Source organism: Haemaphysalis longicornis, unplaced genomic scaffold (assembly GCF_048455015.1).
Source record: "Haemaphysalis longicornis isolate Haplotype H1 unplaced genomic scaffold, Haemaphysalis longicornis Haplotype H1 scaffold_3, whole genome shotgun sequence".
Classification (NCBI taxonomy): Eukaryota; Metazoa; Arthropoda; class Arachnida; order Ixodida; family Ixodidae; genus Haemaphysalis; species Haemaphysalis longicornis.
Window position 1 is genome coordinate 150,361,344 of NW_027526335.1, and position 21,854 is coordinate 150,383,197.

The 21,854-nt window shown below is 47.9% G+C and overlaps 1 protein-coding gene across 1 annotated transcript in view; it reads left to right on the top strand.

The window, feature by feature from the left end:
* The window catches only part of LOC144175474 (uncharacterized), a 49,643-nt gene that overhangs the window by 11,075 nt on the left and 16,714 nt on the right, over positions 1–21,854 (top strand). Inside the window, exons 4-11 of the mRNA XM_077704562.1 lie at positions 1,191–1,342; positions 2,209–2,524; positions 7,492–7,679; positions 10,207–10,584; positions 12,017–12,158; positions 15,135–15,295; positions 18,449–18,550; positions 19,114–19,130. Coding sequence (XP_077560688.1) covers positions 1,191–1,342; positions 2,209–2,524; positions 7,492–7,679; positions 10,207–10,584; positions 12,017–12,158; positions 15,135–15,295; positions 18,449–18,550; positions 19,114–19,130 — 1,456 coding nt within the window. The remainder of the gene's footprint in view (positions 1–1,190; positions 1,343–2,208; positions 2,525–7,491; positions 7,680–10,206; positions 10,585–12,016; positions 12,159–15,134; positions 15,296–18,448; positions 18,551–19,113; positions 19,131–21,854) is intronic.

Consider the following 21,854-nt stretch of genomic DNA (forward strand, 5'->3'; position numbering starts at 1 on the left):
AAGCGCAGCGAGCTTATCTCGTAGCTTCTGAACTTGGGTGTTTTATTGCTGAGGAAGTAACATAAGTATGTATGTTACAATTTTAGTTAACAAAAAGTAAGCTGTGCAATTTTTGGCATCTTGCCGATATACGTATATAAGCCAATATAAGCCAGGACATATGTATGTACTATCGGCGTCAAATGAAACGGGAACACGAAAATATGAACCTGAACACACAAATAGCGCGATTTCTTTTCATGCAAGCCCAAATGAAGCGTGGCTTAGTTACAAAAACACAGTTGGGAAATGTGGATTTACAAATATACCAAGAGGGTGCCATTATATGAACTCTGCGAACAGTATTTTTTAATTTTCCACGTTCTGGTTTATACTTTCGTGTTTGCGTTTCATTTGACGCCGATAGTACATTCTGATTTCAGTTCACAACAAATTAGCGACCCCACGTGGTGGCTCTGTGGCTAAGACATTGTGCAGCTGAGCCCAAGGATGATGGTTTTCCTCCTCTAGGCCACAGCAGGTGCTTTTCGGAGGGTGAAAAGCGAAAACACCCAAGTGTCGACATTTAGCCGCATGTTAAGATACCGAGGTGGTGGAAATTAATCTGTAGCCCTCTGCTATGGCACGCTTTGTAGCCCAGGTGTATCTTCGGCGCATTAAACCCCTATCGATCCATAACAAATCAGCTGCAGCATTTCTGGCACGTCATTTCATTTCATTTCGTTTATTTTACTCTCAGGGCCGTTCAGGCGTTACGGAGAGTAGGCACCAGGGGTAAGTAAAAAAAAATGTGTGCACAACAAACAGTGAAAGGATCAATAAAGAAGATTCGCAAGTGCAGACTTGAATTTCTCCAGTTTACGTGTACAAACGACGGCGGCAGGAAGGCTGTTCCAGTCCACACTGGTTTTCGTGACGGAGGAACCAAAATGAAGGTTGGTGTTGCTACCTGGCACACCCACTTTTAAATGGTGGTCAAGGCGAGAAGAAACGTATGCTGGGAAGCTGAAAAGATACCCTTTCAAATTTTATCGTTGTAAAATATTTTGTGAGAAAGGCACAATTGTGAAATGCGGCATCGAATAGTTAGAAATGGAAGACCTAAAGTTCCTTTCATCAGTGATGTGGTAGTACTAGCTGTTCAGGCGTAGTTGGATAAACATAGTCAAACCATTTCTTGAAAACTGCAGCCGGCCCGGTGGAAGAGCCGGCTCTTGCTGCCGTGCCCGCTGCGACGGAGTTCCCCACAGAGCCGGGTGGTCCGCCGGCCAAGAGGAAGAGAGGCCGCCCCCCCAGAAGTGCCCAGATGACGCGTCCCACCAAGGTCACCATTGTGTCCAAGGTGAGTGGACGACTATGGAGATGGGTTGAAATTGATAACTAACCCATGAGGCTGTCTCCTGACAGGAGTTGCGTTTGAAATTAATGCTGGAGGTTTTGAGTGAAACCACACTGGAAAGGTGAGGTCGCCAAGCTAATCAAGCCAGTATTGGACAATTTGCTCGAACAGCCATCTGCTAACAGCCGAAAGAGGAGTGCACATATCTTCACAAATGTGCATTCTTTTTCTGATGGTTAAAGATCGAGTCACGTAACTGCCTGTATTTAAACTAACCATGGATTGTGGTTTGACAACATTCTTTTTACACTTTGTTACTGTGAGCTGTTGTGGGATATCTGTTAGTAGCTGTGCTAAACAAGTTACGGGAGAAGCAACAATGAATAAAGAAGTGACTCCCTTGAATCGATGCTCTCTTGAATGTGTTTCCCAACCTAATCTTACACAGACGCTGGAACATGAATAAAACCGGTGGTAGGAGTGTGGTTTATTGTATCGGGACAAGTGAAGAAAATTAATCGCAGCCCTGAAATGCACTGTTCGTTGCTCCGCTGGCCAAACATTGAAGAATGCTTTGCATTCCGTGTCAACGAACACCTTGTCACACTGCTTGTTAAACTGCTTGCCACACTTGTCACATTCCTTGTCATTGCTGTCAGCTTTGCTGTTTCTTGAGCCTTGCACCACTATTGCACGCTGCACCAATTTTTTTGGATCACGCCCACCTTTGCACTTCAATTGAACTTCTCCATCATTTAGTCAGAGATCAGTGTGCACCGTTTTTTATCTCTTTGTGTATGTGTAGGCTACATGCTCTCCCCTCAAGTGAAACTCGTTTGTGACTTCTTCTCCTCGTCTTCTTCTGACAGACGGGTGCCGGGCAAGGAGTCCCCCCCGGCACGGTGGTCAACGTCCGGGTGGTGTCCGGCGAGTCCCCGGCCGATGAGCGCCAGCAACAGCAGTGGACGTGCTCCCAGTGTGGGCGGCTGTACAGGGACAGCGTGGTGTTTGCGCGCCACCTGCAGGACCACTACCGGCCAGCCTACCTGAAAGAGCTCAGCGGCCGGATGCGCGGCGGCCGCCCAAGGCCCCCCCTGCGGCCGCCGCCACCGGCCACCGGCCTGGCTGCGTCAGCCGACAACATCCAATCCGAGGACGTCCAACAAGATGTGGCCATGCTGCAGGGTGAGTGCTGCCGCACCGATAAAAAGGAACACACAGAGCTTATGGGGACATCAGGGGTGGCATGTAAGGACCATTGCAAACATACAGGAACGACTGCACTGAGCAGCTGCGATTTTCAACATCGGCAGAATGGTTTCAAACGTGGCTACTCACTTTCCGCTGTGATGACTCCGCATGTGCAGTGCAGAGTTGCTCAATAAACGCCAGTTGTGAAGCTCCCTGTAGGCCCCATGTATCAGAAAGCGGTCTGCGGTTGGCCCCTTGCCCTGAGTGCAAACAGGGGAAAGCGTTGGGTAAGCGTGGGGCAGGTGGGATTAGCCTGCCATCTGTTGACAGTAAGTTGAAGCAGCACTCAAGAGCTTCCGGCAGAAAAAACCTGTGAGAGCAATAGTAAAGATGGCCTAATTTAATGTTTCGTGATCTGAAAAGCAAGCTTTATTTTATTAAGTTGGCAAATGTTTATACATGTATACGGGCTTGCTGCTAGATGCCACATCGATACACTTTTCCCTCAGCTTCAGTGAAGCAGCTGTGCTCACACAGCCTGGATTCTGAAACAGATTTTTCGCAACTGATGTAGTACCTATATTGAAGAACTGTGCGTGCAGGGTTGGATTGAAAGTAAGGAGGGGGGGGGGAACCTTTTTGCGAAATTCTCCATAGGACTGGTGTCTCAAAAAGCGACCCCTAATTTTAACCTCCCCTCCAGTCACTCTGCCTCAGCTTTCAGACTTAAAGATTGGCCTGCCATGGAATTTTAAATATGACAGGAGGTTACACTGCACAGCAATGCATCTACTTTTGTAAACGGCACGAAGTGAGTAAAATAATCTCATGATACGTAAAAAAAAATCAAGGCCCCTTTCTTAAGAGAAACGTGGTTAAGATGTGAGGATTTCTCGCGTGAAAGCAGAGTCAAATCGAAGTCCAAAATTTACCCTCTCAAAGTCCCAAAAGCCAAACTGCCAAAGTCCAAAGCGAAAGTCCACTTCAACTTGGCCAAAGCCCAAAGCCAGTGCCCACGCAATGAACCCAAAGGAAGTGCTGAGCGACCCAAATGCAATGATGGCGCGACCGGATAGATGTTGGCTTCAAGGGACCCAGGTTCGATTGTGACAAGAGGAAGCGTTTTGTTTTTATAGTTGGCTTTCGGCAGTGCGTCTGTCGTCATCATCATCATCATCACGTTCCCTTTGTGGAAACCCATGGTGCAAAGTTGGCCTTCCTGCGGTGCCTGTTGGCATAACTACATCGTCGCAGTGACTTTAAAACTATGCAGGAATGTTCATCGACATGAACGAACTGCTTCTATATCTTCTCCGCCAAACCTTCGCTTAGGTATGCGCCACCTTGTAGCTGATGGTCATGATTTCTCACCACTAATAGGCAATAATGGGTCATGCAACCTATATAGGGGAGGAAGGACAGGTGCGTGGCATTTTGTGCAGATTCCTCCTCGACATTTGTGGCACACACACGATCAGTGTCAATCCAACACCGTTGGAAATGCAATGCTCAACACGCCGTGCATTCTCATTTGGCATTCCTGTTCGTTTGTTTTGCCGAAGCCGACCAAGTGCAGCACATTATTACAGTGGGGTCACTGGGACCCATTGTGCAATGAAAACTGCTGCCGGTAAGCAATTGCGGGCCCTGAGAAACCCAATTTGAAGAAAACCCCATTTGAGTGTAGCAGCATGGGGACGGTGAATGTGGTGGTGAAATTAATCGGGGAGCGGTCTGAGCTGGCTGACTAAGAGGGTTCAATTTAAACTGAGGACGACTCAGCGAGCAATGGAACAGAAGATGATAGTTGTAACATTAAGAGACAAGAAGAGAGCGGATTGGGTCAGGGAAAAAAACGCGTGTTAAGGACATATTAGTAGAAATTAAGAAGAAGGAATGGGCGTGGGCGGGGCATGTAATGGGAAGGCAAGATAACCGTTCGTCATTAAGGGTAACAAAGTGGATCCCTAGAGAAGGCAAGCGTGGCAGGGGGCGGCATAGATGGGCGGATGAGATCAAGAAGTTTGCTGGGATAAATTGGTCACAGTTAGCACAGGACCGGGATAATTGGAGATTAATGGGAGATGCCTTTGCCCTGCAGTGGGTGTAGATAGGCTGGTGGTGGTGGTGGTGGTGGTGGTGGTGGTGGTGGTGGTGGTGGTGATGATGATGATGATGATCTGAGCTGCTGGGGAGAGAGGAGGCACGCACTAAATGTTTGGGGTGCTGATTGCAAGTTCACAGATTCAGTTATCCTTGAGGCAGTGGTGTTCTGTGGGGGAGAAGAAAGTCCACTACAGTTGAACCCCTTTATAAGAGACACCTACTGGGGAGCAGTTTCTGTCTCTCATATGAGAGGTCTCTTATAAGCAAGGTACCACATTTTCACTTGCTGATCAACCCCTAGTTCAATGTGCACACGGTACAACTAAAGTAAGCACAAAGCAAGGCCACAGCATGTGGCGAGCACCCTATTCTAATTTGTGTTTTGCCCCCGGAATTTATGAAATAGTAGTAGTTCTGAATCTTTGTTTGCTTCGTGACGGTATTTCCACTGTTTTTCACAACAGCTTCTGCAAGCTTCCTCTTCTCTCACTGTTTGCGGGAGATGAATCGTAGATGTCGAGTTCACAAGCCTGATGAATAGCCAGAGTGCACACCTTCCTCTGCTGTGTTCTCTGGCTATTTATCAGAACTCGACATCTGCGATGCTTCTTGATTTAGAGCTACGCGATTGGGAGAGCCCACATGCGTGGTCGTGCTCGTATGCATGGCGGTAAGCTTTAACCACTTCTGAATGTTTCATTTCCATTGGCAGGGCTTCTCGTGGTCGTTTCATAGCTGACTGAACCACTCTGTGTTTGCTGAGGCTGTAATAAATAGCTACTAGAAGCGTTTGTCGTATCCTTTGACTCCACAATGGATGCAACTGCAGTTAGTGACTGATGGCACCGCATCTAAAGTTAAAATTTAGTCTGCTACAAGCGAGATCGTTGACCAAAATTTAAGAATAGCTTCTCCTTTATATCCAACTCTCTCCTACATTGGATGTCTGTTATAAAAGAGGCCAATATAATGGGAAAGATAGTGCGCCCATTTATGCGGGGGAACAGTGTCTCTTAGACCCAGGGGTGGAACAGCTGCGCCATTGAGCGCCAAACTTGTTTACCTGAGCTGTGTTTCGCTGAACCGCGTTTGTTGCGCCAAGCTCATTTATCAGCGCCGTCCTACACGGCAGTGCAGGAACTGAGCCACTCGATACGCCTGCCCAACGCGCAAAAACTTGGCCGAAACATCGTGTTTTCTGTTTCACCCAGGCGTTTATGGTTTCGGTTTCATCAAGGCTATGAGTGGCTATGGAACTTGGCTTTGGCTTAGCTGTAAGGCCGAAGGCACTACGCACCATCTGTTTGAATTTCTGTGTGTTGCATTTGCACAGTTGTGTTTGCCAGTGTTGGACGCTGCGCCGCAATCAATGGAAAATGACCAAAAGTAAAATGCTTTTGCGTCTAATCGCAAACAGATAGAATAATATCCGCGTGAACGGTTGTAGCTTATTTGAGGTGCGCATCAATATAGTCGCCCATTTAGGCGATCCTAGCTTTGCTGCCTGCAACTTTCTGTTGCTGTATGTATGGAACAAACAGGGTCTTGGACGCTTTGCCCTCGCTTGTTAATTCGGTGCACTTTTTTTTTTTTGGATGTAATTACTCATTTTCGCCTGTGAACTTGAAACGGAAATGAATTTGAAACCTGGAATGAACCCGCCGCGGTGGCTCAGTGGCTAAGGCGTTGCGCTGCTGAGCACGAGGTCGCGGGTTCGATTCCCGGCCGCGGCGGCCGCTTTTCTGATGGAGGCGAAAAGCAAAAACGCCCGTGTGTACGAGATTTCGGCGCACGTTAAAGATCCCCAGGTGGTCAAAATTAAACCGGAGCCCTCCACTACGGTGCGCCTCATCGCCTGCGTTGCGTCGGCGCGTTAAACCGTACAATCAATCGAAACCTGGAATGAACTCCCCGTGATAGGAAGGAAGGGAAGGCTCGTCACCTTTTGCCTTCCCTCTGTTTTTCTGTATTCGGAAAAGAACAAATACCCAAGCTTTAATTCAAAGCAATTCACTTTTTAGGGTTTGCTTTGCTTAGTGGGGCATTGTTTAACATTAATTGTGCCTTCTGACATGCTATAGTTATTACGTGGTCTGCGGTGTAAGTTTGTCGACTCTCGCAACCCAGTGACGGGCAAAGACAAAACTCTTCACGCACGCTGAAACCGCTGCTTGATAGAAAAAAATGCAAGCAAACACCTTGTTTTAAGGAATGCCGCCGTGCGTTCTCTAAACGCCACTTACCGGATATGAAGCAAGGCGTGTTATCTGCTATCTTTTTAGACCTTTGAACGGTAATAACACGGCACGCTCGCTGGGGCCGAGCGTAGATACTAACTCTGCATTTTGTAAACCTTCAGATATCGTAGTTCGGAGTAGGTTCTAATGCATGGTAGAAAACGCCTGAGATTAGACAGATAAAACGTATGCTTGGCCGGGAACGTGCACAGCGGCATGTGGGGAGATTAGGGAGGCACCATAATGCTGTGGAGTGGCGCTACATCTGCTCCGAATAGCATTTCTGGCGGCTCCAAAAATTCCTTTCTGGCTGCTCCAAGCCTGCTGCAAAAGGCACTTCTGTCTGCTCCCAGGACTGCCCCCAAACCCATGGACCCTGTTCCACCCCTGCTTATACCTGATTGTCTCTTACATACGTGCCTCTTATAATGAGGTTCAACTGTACCGTGGGCATGCTGAGGGCCCCGTCGCATGCTACGAGGACCCATTTGCAACAGGTTTTGGTGTGCTTCCATCCCACTGTGGATCCCGTTGGGTCTTCCTGGAAGTTCCGGCACAACAAATTCTGCCTGTTGGTGCCGTGGCTTCCTGTCTTTGAATTTTCGCTTGTGTTTCCAGAAACTGCATCCGAGAAAGTGGACGGTGCTGAGCTGAGCCGAGACATTGCGGAGGGCCAGCTGGCCATCCAGGCTGATGGACCGGTGGCAGGCGGTGCAGCAGTGTCCCAGGTGGAAGCTGCATTGGACGACGGAAGCCACACGCAGGTGCTCATACAGCTGCAAGATGGCTCCATCCACGAGATATTGGTGAGGACTCTCTCTCTTTTTTTCTTCTAAGGGGCCGCGAAGACGAAATACAAGTTCGGTTCATTTAAAAGGCTGCTTTGTACTGATAACAGTGAGACCATATGAACAGCAGAGCTATTTAGCCTTGAGCTCCGTTCATTGGTGTCCGCACCTCCGTTAAAAAAAAATTTGCAGTGGCTTAGCTCGGCTATGCCAGGATATACGTAGCGTGAGCTAAGGTTCAGCAATTCAATCCAATCCAGTCCAGTCCAGTCTAATCCAATCTAGTCCGGTCCAGTCCAGTCACTGCTCCTCGCGCTTCGCAGCATGGCTCTCCAGGAGCCACGTGAAACGGCCATCAAGCGGCTCCGGCGCCGTGTCAGGCTTGGCTACTGCGCAATGGAGGTGCACAGCTTGGCACGCACCGGTGCCAGTGTGTCTGCCGTGGCTATGACGTCACTCCTCTGGAATGTGCAGACCGGCGAATGTGCAGACACAATTCTCTACACACCCGTGCTCCAATTGGATTGAATTTCCAATCCAATCCAATTTAATTCAATCCAAATCTAATCCGATCCAATCCAACGCTCCTCGCGCTTGCGCAGCACGGCCTTTCAAGGTCCACGCGAAACTGCTCAACCTCGGCCAGTGTAGCTTGTGCTACAAAACTCCTCCGGCACCAGGCGCCCAGCACAACCTTTGTCCAGCCGCGTAGGTGGAGCTAAGCCTATGACATCATCACGCATACCGCCACCGCTCGACCTTCGAGAACACTCTGCTCGGCGTTCGTGGCGTGATCTCGCCTGCTTTGCTCCTCGCCAGTTCACATATGTTAATGCCTGAAGTGGGGAGCATGGGACAGCTCACACTACAGACGCCGAGTTTGCGAAGCCGGTGGCCACGGGTTCGAGCGTGTGCTTTCTTTGGGAGAGAGATAAAAGGCTGAGCACAAAAGTGTCTTGGCCTGCCAGTCGTGGAGAACTTTCAGTGCAAGTTGGTAGATCCGTGTGAGGTGCAACAGCCCGGTCTTCGGTGAAAGGAGAGGGGCCTAGATAAACGAAGATGTGTTTCTTGTTTAATTTTTATGTCAGTAAGGAAGTGACATATTTCTAAAAGAAGCAGACTATGCCGTTGGGAACATTTCTCTGGTTTTGTAAAGCTTTTCATATTGGTACACGATGCTTTTTAAATCTGTGGGTCACGAATTAGAAAGTCCCACAGGAACGTGATCAGGTGATCAGTCCCCCTTGACCCCTTCAATCCAAAACTTTTACCCACTTTCCTGCTGTATTGGTCTGAAAATATTTTGCCAGTTTATGTCAGCACGAAGAAAATGGAACTGGGCGAGAAAAACTCCCAGGATATTTAATTTTTTCTCTCACGTGTGTCCACAGATGTGTGGTTTCCACCACCGTCGTGGTCTTCGTCACTTGCTTCTCTCGAATCACTGTCATCATTCTCGGAGGGAGGCGCGTAATTTTCTTCGTCTTCATTGTTTTCGCTAAATGCACCATCGTAAGACACATGCGGTGAGAAAGCGGCCATGCTTTCAGCGAACAGTGTGAAACGGGAGCGCTCTGCGATCTAGAAGGCCCGCGCTGAACATTGTGCTGCAGCATGGTGCAAAAGAAAAGGTAAATTTCAACAAACAGAGTCACTTATTCCTCAAGAGATGGCGCATCATAAATACGAAGAATGCACGCGCATCGCAGTGAGAAAAACTGCGAAATTGAACTCTGGGTGGGGCCCAAGAGCGGACCGCGATGGCCGTGTTGCATTTGTCGGGCCACAAAGGGTTAAGGAAGGAAGATCAGTGTGAAAATGACAGCAGGTGCCTTCGAGGTCTGTTTTTTAAATGCAGTTAGTTAAAATGAGCAGCCTTTAGAGAGATGACACATGTACCTTCCATTACGAATGCACCATAGGTGTTGTGATCACAAAAAAAAAAAAAAATGCTGCTTGCACAATTTTTTGTATGGTGCATGTTCTCAGCTTAGGGACCTTGTTGGTAGCTCGCCAGATGTGCCGATTGGCACCTTGTATGATGGCATCTGAAATGGCCAATTCGAGGTTATCTCGAATTAGCCGCGAGGAGGGGCCATGATTAGCTCTAGCCAATTGGGCCATTTCGTAAGATGACAGGCCCCCAAAAACATTCGTGACACCTGACTTTTCATGTTAAATCCCTGCAAAAATCTCTCTCCATTGGCACGGATTTCCCATTTGTGCATTCTGGTTCAGCAGACAGTCCCATGATTCCTTTTAAGTGCGTTTTTAAGTTTTTGGTCGAGATAAAATTATTACATCTCTTTTTATATCACACAAACTCACAACGTGGCCCTTCACACCGGTTAACTTACTTGTCTCTTGCTCCGCAGCACTGCTCATTTAACCGTATGATTTTAAATGTACCCCAGACCACTTTTGTTCTATTTCTATTTGTTCCTATTTCTAACTTCTATTTGGCGCTCCTAGCACCAGCAGAGCCAACCAGTCATTGTCAAAACGGATGCTGTCACATGCGCTTCTCGCTTTTTCTCTCTTGCAGTCCTTTGACGCAAGTGTCAGTCTGCCGGGGGAAACCATGGCTGTTGTTGGGGAGCAGCAGCAGCAGGAAACGAATCCAGTTGAAGACAACGCCAGCGGCGCCGTCGCTCCGATAGCGGTGACGACGCTAAATCAGCTTCAGCACTTTGCTGCTTCCCAGGATGCGGTGGTGGCCGTTAGTGGCGAAGCCGCGACGCCACCTCAGCTGATGACAGCAGGGAGTGGCGGGGGTGCCAGGCGGGGCCGGAAGCCGAAGTCGAGTGGAGCAAGCCGCAGTGCAGATGTTTTGCCAACGCGGAGGTTCACGGAAGTGGAGCGGCAGTCCGCTGGAAAGTACAACCTGCGGACGACGCGCAAGGCGCTTGTGGTCGACGACGAGGTGAGCGGGCGGGGTTTGTCGGCACGGTAGCTTGGGCGAACGGGTTGAAAGGTTGGCGGTAAGATGTTGCGGGGAGAGTGTTGACGGAAAATGTGCTTTGCTTGTGCTGGTACCAGTGTAAATGTATGTACGGTCACTAAGAATGCTGCTGAAACTTCCGCTTCAATGAATTATTTTCGGTTCCCCGTCAGCTAGCTGCAGAATTCAATGCAACGAAGTCCTCACCACAACAAACTATTTCTTCCGCTTCAATGAATTATTTTCGGTTCCCCGTCAGCTAGCTGCAGAATTCAATGCAACGAAGTCCTCACCACAACAAACTATTTCTCAGGCTTGTTTGTGCTTTGACGAAATTTCACTGTGTGGAGTTGGGCGTGAAAATTTATTTTACAATGAAGTAAGCATAACGCCAGCCATCTGTAACTTTCTATACATCCATGCCGCTTAGTTTCACCGAGAACACCGCCCACACCACCACCCATAAACAAACTCATGGATGGCTGCCGTTGTTTGATGGTGATAATGATATAACTGGCCATGAGGCGCAGGCCTGCTTTGCCAAGCAGTAGTCACTCCGCATGTAGTCGAAATCATGCGAACGTGTGCTGCTTGCATTGCACACTGATGTAGGCATTGTGAGCAGCTGTCATTGCGGTTTTCCTTCTACCATTCTTCAAAGTGCAAAGCAAAGATAATGTTTTCCTGTTTAGTCTTGAACCTGTGCCATCTTATCTTTATCGCAAGCACTCACTTCCCTTCCAAGTCCTCATACTGCCTTGCCCAGTCAAAGAGGATAAGATAACGGGCGCCACTCCTCCCATGAGCTAGGCGGGGGCTTCGGACCACCTAGTAGCTGTTTGCGAGTAATCAGTTTGTTAAATGTGCCTTGTTGTACAGCAATGTGTTTTGGCTGCATTTCTCTCCCTGGTAATGCGCTCTTTACGTGCGGGTAAAAAACAGTCTGATAAACACTGTTACGTTTGTTATTCGAATGAACACCGCGTAATTGCACGTCACTCCTTTTTTAGAGGTTGCGTATATGGGGTGAGTGATGCGGATAATATGTGGACATATTTTCCTTGCCCTTTTGATGTGGGCTAGGGCAGATTTTGCCGTAACTAATTTCCGCTTCAACAAATTTTTTTGTGAGTCTTGTCAATGTCGTCGTCTGTCCACCCAAGCACACGTCATACTTACACTACTTGTCACCATCCCGCAGCTTTACATGTCATATTGCTCAGAGATGGAAGAAGGAAAATTTCCTGCTGAGAACACAAGGAGAAAGAAAATCTTACAGCCATGCGTGTTGTGAATACAAGAATACGTATTCCTACACTCCTGCCTATAACACTAACATTAACTCTACCCTGCCAAATAGGGCGTGGAGGTGCATGCCTTGTAAGGTACATATGCCGTCATCTGTGCAACGCAGGAGAACGCCGAGGACGACTCCGACTACGAGGGTGACGACCTGTCGGACTACGAGAGTGGCTGTGAGGGCGAGTACGCTTCAGGCCTGGAGCCTGGCCAGATGCTGGGTAGCAGCGAACAGCCTGTCACGATTCAACTCGCAGGCAAGTCCTTCAGCGATGTGCACCCAGACCTCTTACCCGCTTGCCGCATCCTTTACGAATTAGAGGTTTCAGTTATGTATTAACAGCAGAGCTGTTTAAGCTTGAGCTTGGTCCATTGGCGTTAGCAAAAAAAAAAAACCAAGAAAAATCTCGGGCCACTTCCACTGACGTGAAACCTGGTGAGGGGCGGAGCATGCAGTGTATAAGTGTATTGTTGGCTCCTTAATGTTTTTGCCAGTGGAGATGAAACCGTTGGGGGGTAGAGGTATACAGCTTTGCTGTAACAGTCTCGCGTCTTTGAAGCACGAAGTGTTCCAGCGCGAGGCGTAAACGAGTGTCCCAGTGTTTTTTAATACGCGTTACGTTCTAGCGCAAGGCGTCAACGACTTTTCCAGTGTTTTAGTACCATGACTACATGAGACGACAATTACGACGACGACAGGAGACGCCAAAAGCCCCAGCGTCTAAGGGGCTTCGCCCCTAAAAAAACTCCCCCGTCACGAGGCGCCTGGCACAACCTTTGCACAGTGGCTTTAACAAAAAAATTACACCATCTTCTTGTTGGGGAACCCTGAGTAGCATGCGAAGCAGCCATGGGGTCGACTCAGTTCCCATTATTTTTCAGTTCGTCGTTTCCATTGACGTTCAGCTTCGCGTGCCTTTGTTGTATCAGCAGCTTCTTGACGTAGTTTGTATGAGTGAAGGACATAAGGTGCGTTCGTAGCACATGCTCCCGTCTCGGTTTGTAGCGCAGTGGGAAGAGCGCCACGTACCTCCCGTTGCGGCCACAGAGTTGTGGGATCGAAACCGGGCGCCGCCTAACTATTTCTTTTTATGGTGGACTGCGCTGACGTCAGCCCAAATGCTGACGGGGCTGAAGAGAAGCGCATTTGCAGTAGAGTGCGGACGGTAGACAAGGGAGGGAGGCACACAGCCCCGAGCATGAGATGCTTCACATCTAAAAAATACCGAGTGCAAGTAATCGTGCACCTTGTTGGGAGCGCCCTGCGTCATCCAGGCTTGCGCCGCGTGAGGAGCTCCCGCCTTCATCGTCGTCGTCTTCACCGTGGCAGACCCATGGCACGCCAGTCGCTACAGGGCTCCCCCACCATAAGGCCATTGCGCTGCCCATGTGGCATTTTTGGTCGGTTGAGCTTGGGAATTCTGGGGTCAGGGTCATTGAGAAGCCCTGGACAAATCGGAGGGAGGCGACTTAAGCGGCCTTGACTCGGTCGGCGGCGATGACATCTTGGCGACCGTTATTGTCAAGGGTGGCAGTCTTGGGTTGCCGCTCGCAGTATGAGGAACGTGCATAGAGTTGCTCCTTCTGCTCTCCCTCTCTCCTGGGATCCGCTGTCAGTGTGGGGAGAAGCTAGGTCGACCCCCAGCTCTGCTATTTCTCCAGCCTTGCACAACTAGTGCAAGCTGCACTAATTTTTTATTTGAAGGTTATAATAAAACAGGTTAAAAAGCGCTGATTTCTCATTTCTCTGTATGTGTCGTGTGAAGATTGGGGACGCATGGCATGCAGTCTATTTATTGGAGAGAAAAAAAATGCACTTGTACTTTGAAGAGTAGTGAAAGGCTTTCCATGTTGTTTTATGATTTTACAATGGCGTGCCACATTGCGTGAGCCATTTGTGAACATTTTTTCGAGTAATTGCTCACTCATTTTTATTCAAAGCTTGCTGGAAGGTCGCACTTGATGGTCGAGTTTCTTTGCTACCAAGGCTGTGTGGCCTCACTTGCTTGGTTTTTGTAACATTCTATTAAAAAATGATCTTCACTTATGGATGCACCCCATTTGCAATGAATGCGCATTGTGAAATGTCACAAACCTGTAACTTTGCCAGGAGGAAAGGCTCTGCTTCTTGTGAAATTGCGTCAAGGGAAATTGGCGTCAGTATATCACAGCTATGCAGATGTGCAGCCAAGACACCAAATTACTGAGTGCCCAATCCCAGTTGCTCTAGCCAACAAAGCACTATTGTCGGCTTCCAAGTAATGTCCCTGGACTATTCATCAAAGACAGTATAACTACGTATATAAGCAGGTGAAAGTTGCATGAGGCATATGGGGTGGTAGTACATTGATAAATGAACGTCTTTTAAATTTTTTTCTGAGCGAACCGTTGCTCTGTTCCCACTCAAACTTTACACAAAGATCGCATTTCGTGGTGTACTTTATTTAGCACCAAGAACAAGAACGGCACTTACGTGCTTATTTAGAAAACAAAAACAATAAGCCTTTAGCAGCAGTTTTAGCAGCAGTAACCACTTACAAAAAAAATGGGCGTGGGCGGGGCATGTAATGCGAAGGCAAGATGACCGTTGGTCATTAAGGGTAACAGAGTGGATCCCTAGAGAAGGCAAGCGTTGCAGGGCGTGGCAGAAAGTTAGATGGGCAGATGAGATCAAGAAGTTTGCGGGGATGAATTGGTCACACTTAGCGCAGGACTGGAATAATTGGAGATTAATGGGAGAGGCCTTTGCCCTGCAGTGGCTGTAGATAGGCTGGTGATGATGATGAAGCACTCTCACATGTGACTCACGGTGAGAACGACCCCCAGTGCTTCGCCCACTCGTCATGATTCACCTCGCGGTGATGCGTGAATTTTTTTTTGTTCTATTTGCTTTCAATATGAGCTTCTTTTTGTTTTTCCGGTACCAATTCTGTGAACCGCTGTGCCGAGCAGACTTTAAAATACAAGTTCAATTTGTGTAGAGCTTTGGCATACCGAGACTACCCAGTTCCTTTGCATGTCTGTTTGGGCAATTTCTAATGCATCTGCTATAAGAGTGTGCACTCACTAGCTCAAAAGCAAAGCTTCAACGAGCACTTAAGTGGGATGCTTGCCATCACTCTTGATTTATTTCAGGGGCAGAAAAAAATATAGAGAAAAGAATTTTCACAAAAAGAAAGAAAAGTCTCAGCCCATGCCTACAACTGTATAACGGGTAAACCATCTGCTTCCAGGTCCTCTTGTTGCGTCAGCAATGGAGGAAGGTTCGGCAATGCCCTCTGGTGGCGAAGAAGCCACGGCCGGCACTGGCGGCGTTCCGCAGGAGTTGCACGTCGCCGTGGAAATGCTGACCTCCTCTCTGCCCTGCCAGTCTGGCGAACAGGCCGGCACTCCGGTATGTGATTGCAACTCTTCTGAACCCCGCCAGTTTGGAAAAAAAAAAAAAAATAGGGCTGCGTTAGTTTTGGGTGTTCGTTTTTTTAATGTGTAGCATTCTTTTCCGTGTATCCCCGCAGCCAGGACCGTGTAACGCCCTGAATTTCCACAGTAATGCGGATTCCGTAGAAGTTTCACCTTTAGTCGTTATAATAGCCTAAATGTGGATAATGGTCGAACAGGATTTTGAAAAACCAAAAAGTAGGGAAAATATAAAGAAAATAGTGAAAATGGCAAACCTTGTAACGCCCTGCATTTCCACAAAAATGCAGATGGCGTGGAAGTTTCACCTTTAATTGTTATGATAGCATAATTGGAAATAATGGGTCGAACAGAATTGTGAAAAACCAAACGATAAGAAAAACAAAAAATAGCGAAAGCGGCAAACTGTAATGCCTGGCATTTCCACTATAATGCATTTCTTGCGGAAGTTCCACATTCAGTCGTTACAATAGCGTAAATGGAGAGAGTGTGTCGACGAACAGAATTTTGAAGAAAAAAAAACCAGCAAGAAATAAGAAAAAAAATTAAAAAATACCAAAAATGGCAAACCGTTTAACGCCCTGCATTTCCACAACGCAGGTTTTACATAAGTTCCACCTTTAATCATTATGATCGTGTAAATGAAGATAATGGGTAGAACAAAATTTGAAGAAACCCAAAAATAAGGAAAATAAAAAAAATATCCCGAAAATGGCAAACCGTGTTATGCCCTGCATTTCCACAAAAATGCAGATTGCATCGCGTGATGTTCTTTAAAACATTACACGCAGCCACTTGGGGTGTTGGCCAGGAATCGGGCGTAAGGAGGGCTAATGCACCCGGTACACACAACTGTAGATTAGAAACTGAAGCATTTGAATGAAGAAAGAGCATACAATCACAACTGAGAATTGGTTGTGTCATCAGTGAACAGAAACGCGCGCACCACTGCCATCACATGCCACACTAATAATGCCGAGACATCAGTAGTTGGTACCGCCGCCAACCAGATTTCTCTTTTTACAATGCCTGTGGCTCGGCCTGCTTAGTTGTGTGGACTTCTTTTTTCCTTCTGGTTCGTCTATGCGCAGCCTCACTTTTAAAGAAGCTCCTTCAACAAGGAAATGCCTCTTTCTTGTGACATTTGGCGGCGGCAGAATTTTTTCTGGTGCTGTGCCGCGCATGGGGGTGGGACGACCAAAGAAGATTCGGACGCCCGAGAATAGGCGGTCTATCAGGAAGCGCGCCGCACTGTGATGCGAGAATGTCATCGGCGGCAGTGAGCGAATGACCATGAGAAGGTGCGTGCAAGTGTTCGTTCGAACTAACACTGTCACCGACAAGACCCTGTCTACCGAGCCATGGCGAACTGGCGGCGACAGAACATTTTCTGATACTGTGCCGTGCACGGGGGTGGGGCGACCAAAGGAGATCCGGACACCCAAGAATAGGCGGTTAATCGCGAAGCGCGCTGCACTGTGAGGCGAGAATGTTCACGGCCCTTGGCGGCAACGAGCCAAGGGCCGTGAACACGTGCGTGCAAGTGCGCATTTGAACAAACAGCGTCACCGACAAGACTCCGTCTACCGCGCCGTGGAGAACTTTCACCATCAGGTCCGTCGATCCCTGGGCGGTGTGGACGGCCGTGTTCAGCGAGAATTCCTGGACATTGAGTTTGGGTACAGCTGTCGTGTCTGTAACCGGCTTTGGTTCGACATGAACCTGTCCACCATGAGCTCAATGCGCAATGCTGAGCAGAAAAAGGTGGCCTTGCAAGTTTTACGTGAAGCCTGTTTGTCTGTTGAGAATCACGAAGAGATTAAGGTGTGCAAGACGTGCTGGGACTTATATACTTTACTTTGGTTTGATTTGGCCTTCTTCTGACGATTGCCATATATATACACAGAGTAAATGGTTCTCAGTGACTTGTATGATGCTCATGTAGTTTAACATAGTCCGACAAACACAGCTCTACTGCGGCATCAGGCTTGCACCGTTATGCAAGCTGGCATAGATTTTTTTTTATATGTAAATAGTAATCAATGCTACACCTGGAACATGATAAACATAAGCTGTGCAATATATGCCTGAAATCAGTTAGAATAGATGTGCTCGCAAGTTCATGAAAGCTGCATTTCTGAAGCTTAGGCTACATATTCATCATGCAAGTGTACAATGTGGTGTTAAGCCATGCTTTATGTGGCTAAAAATTATGCAACATAGTATTTTAAGTGCAGAGCACTTTAGGGGCTTGCCTTGTCATCGTAGCTCACCCCACGGCGTACAGTTGTCACGGCGTCCCACGCAAGCTTCGAAAAACAAGCGGTTTATATAAGCGTAACCGCTCGAAACTCGTGAATCACTGGTGCTTGTCATACATCTCCCTGTTGTTTAGTACAAAGAAAACTGCTGGTACAGTTGATGCAAAATACATGTAATTATACATGTAATTAATTACATGTAAATACGTGTAATTACATGTAATTACATGTAAATACATGTACTGTAAATGTAATTACAGTTAATTACATGTAAATACATGTAATTAACTGACCGCCTCCGCATTTGTTTAGTTAGGAACGCTCGTTGGTTTTTGCGATAGTAAGCGGAAAAAAGTGGCAGTGCAAGAAAAAAATGACGCGTTCCAAACTGCACAGTAAGGTGCCGGCACGTGAGAAATGAAAAGAATGCACAAGAAAAAAAATATGAAACTACTGCTCGCCTTGTTTTTAAGGCAGGGGGCACGCAAGCACTGTGAAGGCGGGAAATTTGAAATGCGTTGGACAAACCTCCATTCAATTCATCAGGAGAGGGGTGAGACAGGGCGACGAAGAGCGTGATGGGTGGTAGCAGTGAGCGCATTACGGCGCCACAGCCCATTGTGGCGAATCACTGCTCTGCACTTCCGACTGCTTTCACGTTGAGTGGAATGGCTTTATTTCTCGGTAAGCCTTGTGGTATGCCTTCCATTCGGCCATTTTTGGAAACTGTGCTGCCACAAACAAAAAAAGAAAAAGACGGGTGTTTCACATTTGGCAATTCGCAATCTGTTGATCTGTACTGCTCTCACTCTCTCCTTCTGCCTCCCTCCCGGGGCCATTTCAATGGCTTGAACAACCTGGGCTCTCAGCAGCTCCCAGCCGTGTCGGTGTCGGAGAGCTTGAGTGCCGTCATTTCGGAGACACTCGCCGCCGAGACCACATCTGGAGCTGAAGCCACAGCCACAAGAGAGGTTAGTGCTTTGCACAAATGCACCTAGGGCAACCAGACACAAGCCTTAAAATTTTATGCCCTGCTCTCAATGTGGGGAGTGATGAGTGCCAAGTTAACTTACAGCCCATTCAGGAGGCTTTAATGAGGCCCCTGTGAGTGGCTACAAATCATTAAATGGGACCATAAATTGTTTCGATTAGTAAAATTAAGCGGTACATGAAACAAACAGGTTGGCCTGTATTGACAAAATTAGGTGCCTAGTTTGAGAGAAGTATAAAATTAAGCGGTACATGAAACAAACAGGTTGGCCTGTATTGACAAAATTAGGTGCCCAGTTTGAGAGAAGTATATGTGTAGTGTGTGTCTGTGTGTGTGTGTGCGACTTTGTGTGGATGTGTATGAGAGTGGCAGTACTGTTCAGAGGCTTTTGAGAAACCCAAGAATCTCAAAGTGCGTCTTTCCAAGACGCATAAAAATGTAATTGCCTTTCTTCAAGTTTCACTTGGGTAAGGAAGCTAGCAATTCAGCATGTCCCCTTTTCACATTCTGGAGCAGTTATGCGTGTGATTGCATTTTACGTAGCCCATGGACCTGGAGTGGTGTGTTGTAGTATGGAAGAAATAACAACATCGGGTACCTCTGAGGGTAAACTAGATAAGTACAGATGTACTAGGAATGTCTTCTGGTACACAAACAGGACACCCTCACCAGAACAAAATGTGGCCAACCTGGTGTAGCATTTGACTGAAGCCTCCCATATTGCGTACACATCGTGTACATATCGTGTACATATCGTGTACATATCGTGTGGCTTTTTGCTGCAGTGTGTGTACACAAATGCGCCAAGGAATGAATGAATGAGTATGGATATGGTATATGTGTACGCGTATGGGGGGCACATGCATGCATGCGCACATGTCTGTTAAAGGGACCCTGCAACACTCTTTGAGCAGTGCAAGTAAACCTGCGCGACGTTTAGATTACACTGCCAGGCATACCTGAGCCAAATATTACACGTGCACGTGAAGCGGTGAGCGCTCAAATCGATGTGAAAGACGCGGAAAAACCAACCGCTCTCTCTTCAGTTGTCCTCATTATGCAACCCCTGGCATGGCCTAAGGGACGTCACATAGGCCATAGCTGCCCGATTGGCTGTTACTGGTCAACTTCGCGGCTAGATTCTCCCATTTGCGTCGTCGTCATCGCTGTGTACAAACCTCTTCTATGCCTTCTATACAGTTTTGCCGTTTCTTTTGTGTTTTGAGTGTGCGCGGAGTTTGAGTGATGAGCTCAATACTTCCCTTTCAACGGGACCACTCGACTACAAACGTTTATTGCTTCAAAAACGCCCTACCAGCCCGAGCGCGCACTTGCGAGCATGCACCCATGCCTGCTCTTTTGTGGCACCAGACCGGAAATAGGCCCCTCCGCGTTGCGGAGAAAAGGAGAAAACTATCCTCCGGCATGTGATATATCGAAGGCCGCCGAAGAGAACGCCGCGAGCCGCCCCCGTCTCCGGGAGAGAGCGCGCAGCTTTCGTCGCGTTGTCCGCGGTCGAGTTGAGAGGGAACGATTATGCGCGATTTCTCATCGCGCGTATTTTCGTTAATTGTTTGATTTGATTGATTGTAGGGTTTAACGCGCCGACGCAACGTAGGCGGTGAGGCGCGCCATAGTGGAGGGCTCTGGATTAATTTCGACCACCTAGGGATCTTTAACGTGCGCCGAAATCTTGTACACACGGGCGTTTTTGCTTTTCGCCTCCATCAGAAAAGCGACCGCCGCGGCCGGGAATCGAACCGCGACCTCGTGCTCAGCAGCGCAACGCCTTAGCCACTGAGCCACCGCGGCGGGTTTTTTTTTTTTTTTTTTCGTTAATTGTGAACGGATTTTCATAATTTGCGGGAGGATATTTCTGGGACAATAGACTTTATCCCAAAATACATTACTAGTAGTCGATGGCAAGTGTTGCAGGGTCCCTTTAAAAGAGAACAGTTGCGCCAACTTTTTACTTTGAGGTGCTTGGACGGTGGAACCATAGATTTTCATACAAATAACTAGAGGGGAAACTGGCAGAGGGGAAACAACGCGAACATGGCAGCGGCGCTTACGCTTCAATGGGAATGATGGGTAGTTGTGGAACCGGATTGCGTAGGATCAAAACGGGCTTATGGCTGCGCAAATTGTGTTTTTTGACAAAAAAAGCTCTTATTGCCCAGTTCTTCGTTTATAAATTACATGGCAAACAAGAAAGTTAGTGGCGAAAAACTGGTTTTTTACGAAATAAAATGGCGCGTTTAAATAAAAAGGTAATCTCGATGCAGTGACGCCCAGGCTCATCATCATCAGCTGCCACGACGAATTTTCCCCCTCCCTCATCACAAGGTGCAGATGAATTAGGAAAAAAAATCGATTTTGTAGAATTCAAATTTGCCGCCCTTCGAAGACCGCCTCATAGTCTCTACAATGGCAGAAAGAGGGCGCCAGGAGTCCGCTAGAAGTAGGAGTTCCTGTATAAACATCCCCCTCGCGAGGGGCACGATCAAATGCAGAGCATTTCCGGGGGTGCTGAGAGTGCTGACGAGAGAGCGCTTGTCAGCAGTAATTTGAATCAATCAACGATATAAGGCGCGTTAGTAGCAACCCATTCTGTGTCGGCTTTGTGGCGCAGTGGGTAGAGCGCCATGTGCATTGCGTTCCGCCCGCAGGGTCGAGGGATCGAAACCGGGTGCCAGATAGTATTTTTTTTATATATAGTAGGGACAACGACGGTGCGGACTACGGATGTCAACGCGGGTGACATCGTGAGTTACTGAAATGCTCTGCATTTAAAGGACCCTGCAACACTTGCCATCGACTACTAGTACTGTATTTTGGGATAAAGTCTATTGTCCCAGAAATCTCCTCCCGCAAGAATTATGAAAATCCGTTCACAATTAACGAAACTAAGCGCGAGGAGAAATCGCGCATAATCGTTCCCTCTCAACTCGAATGCGGACAAGGCGACGAAAGCTGCGTGCTCTCTCCCGGAGAGGGGGGCGGCTCGCGGCGTTCTCTTCGGCGGCCTTCGATATATCACATGCCGGGTAGTTGTCTCATTTTCTCCGCAACGCGGAGGGGCCTATTTCCGGTCTGGTGCCACAAAAAAGCAGACATGGGTGTCTGCTCGCAAGTGCGCGCTCGGGCTGGTAGGGCGTTTTTGAAGCAATAAACGTTTGTAGTCGAGTGGTCCCGTTGAAAGGGAAGTATTGAGCTCATCACTCAAACTCCGCGCGAACTCAAAACACAAAAGAAACGGCAAAACTGTGCCTACAGGTTCAGGC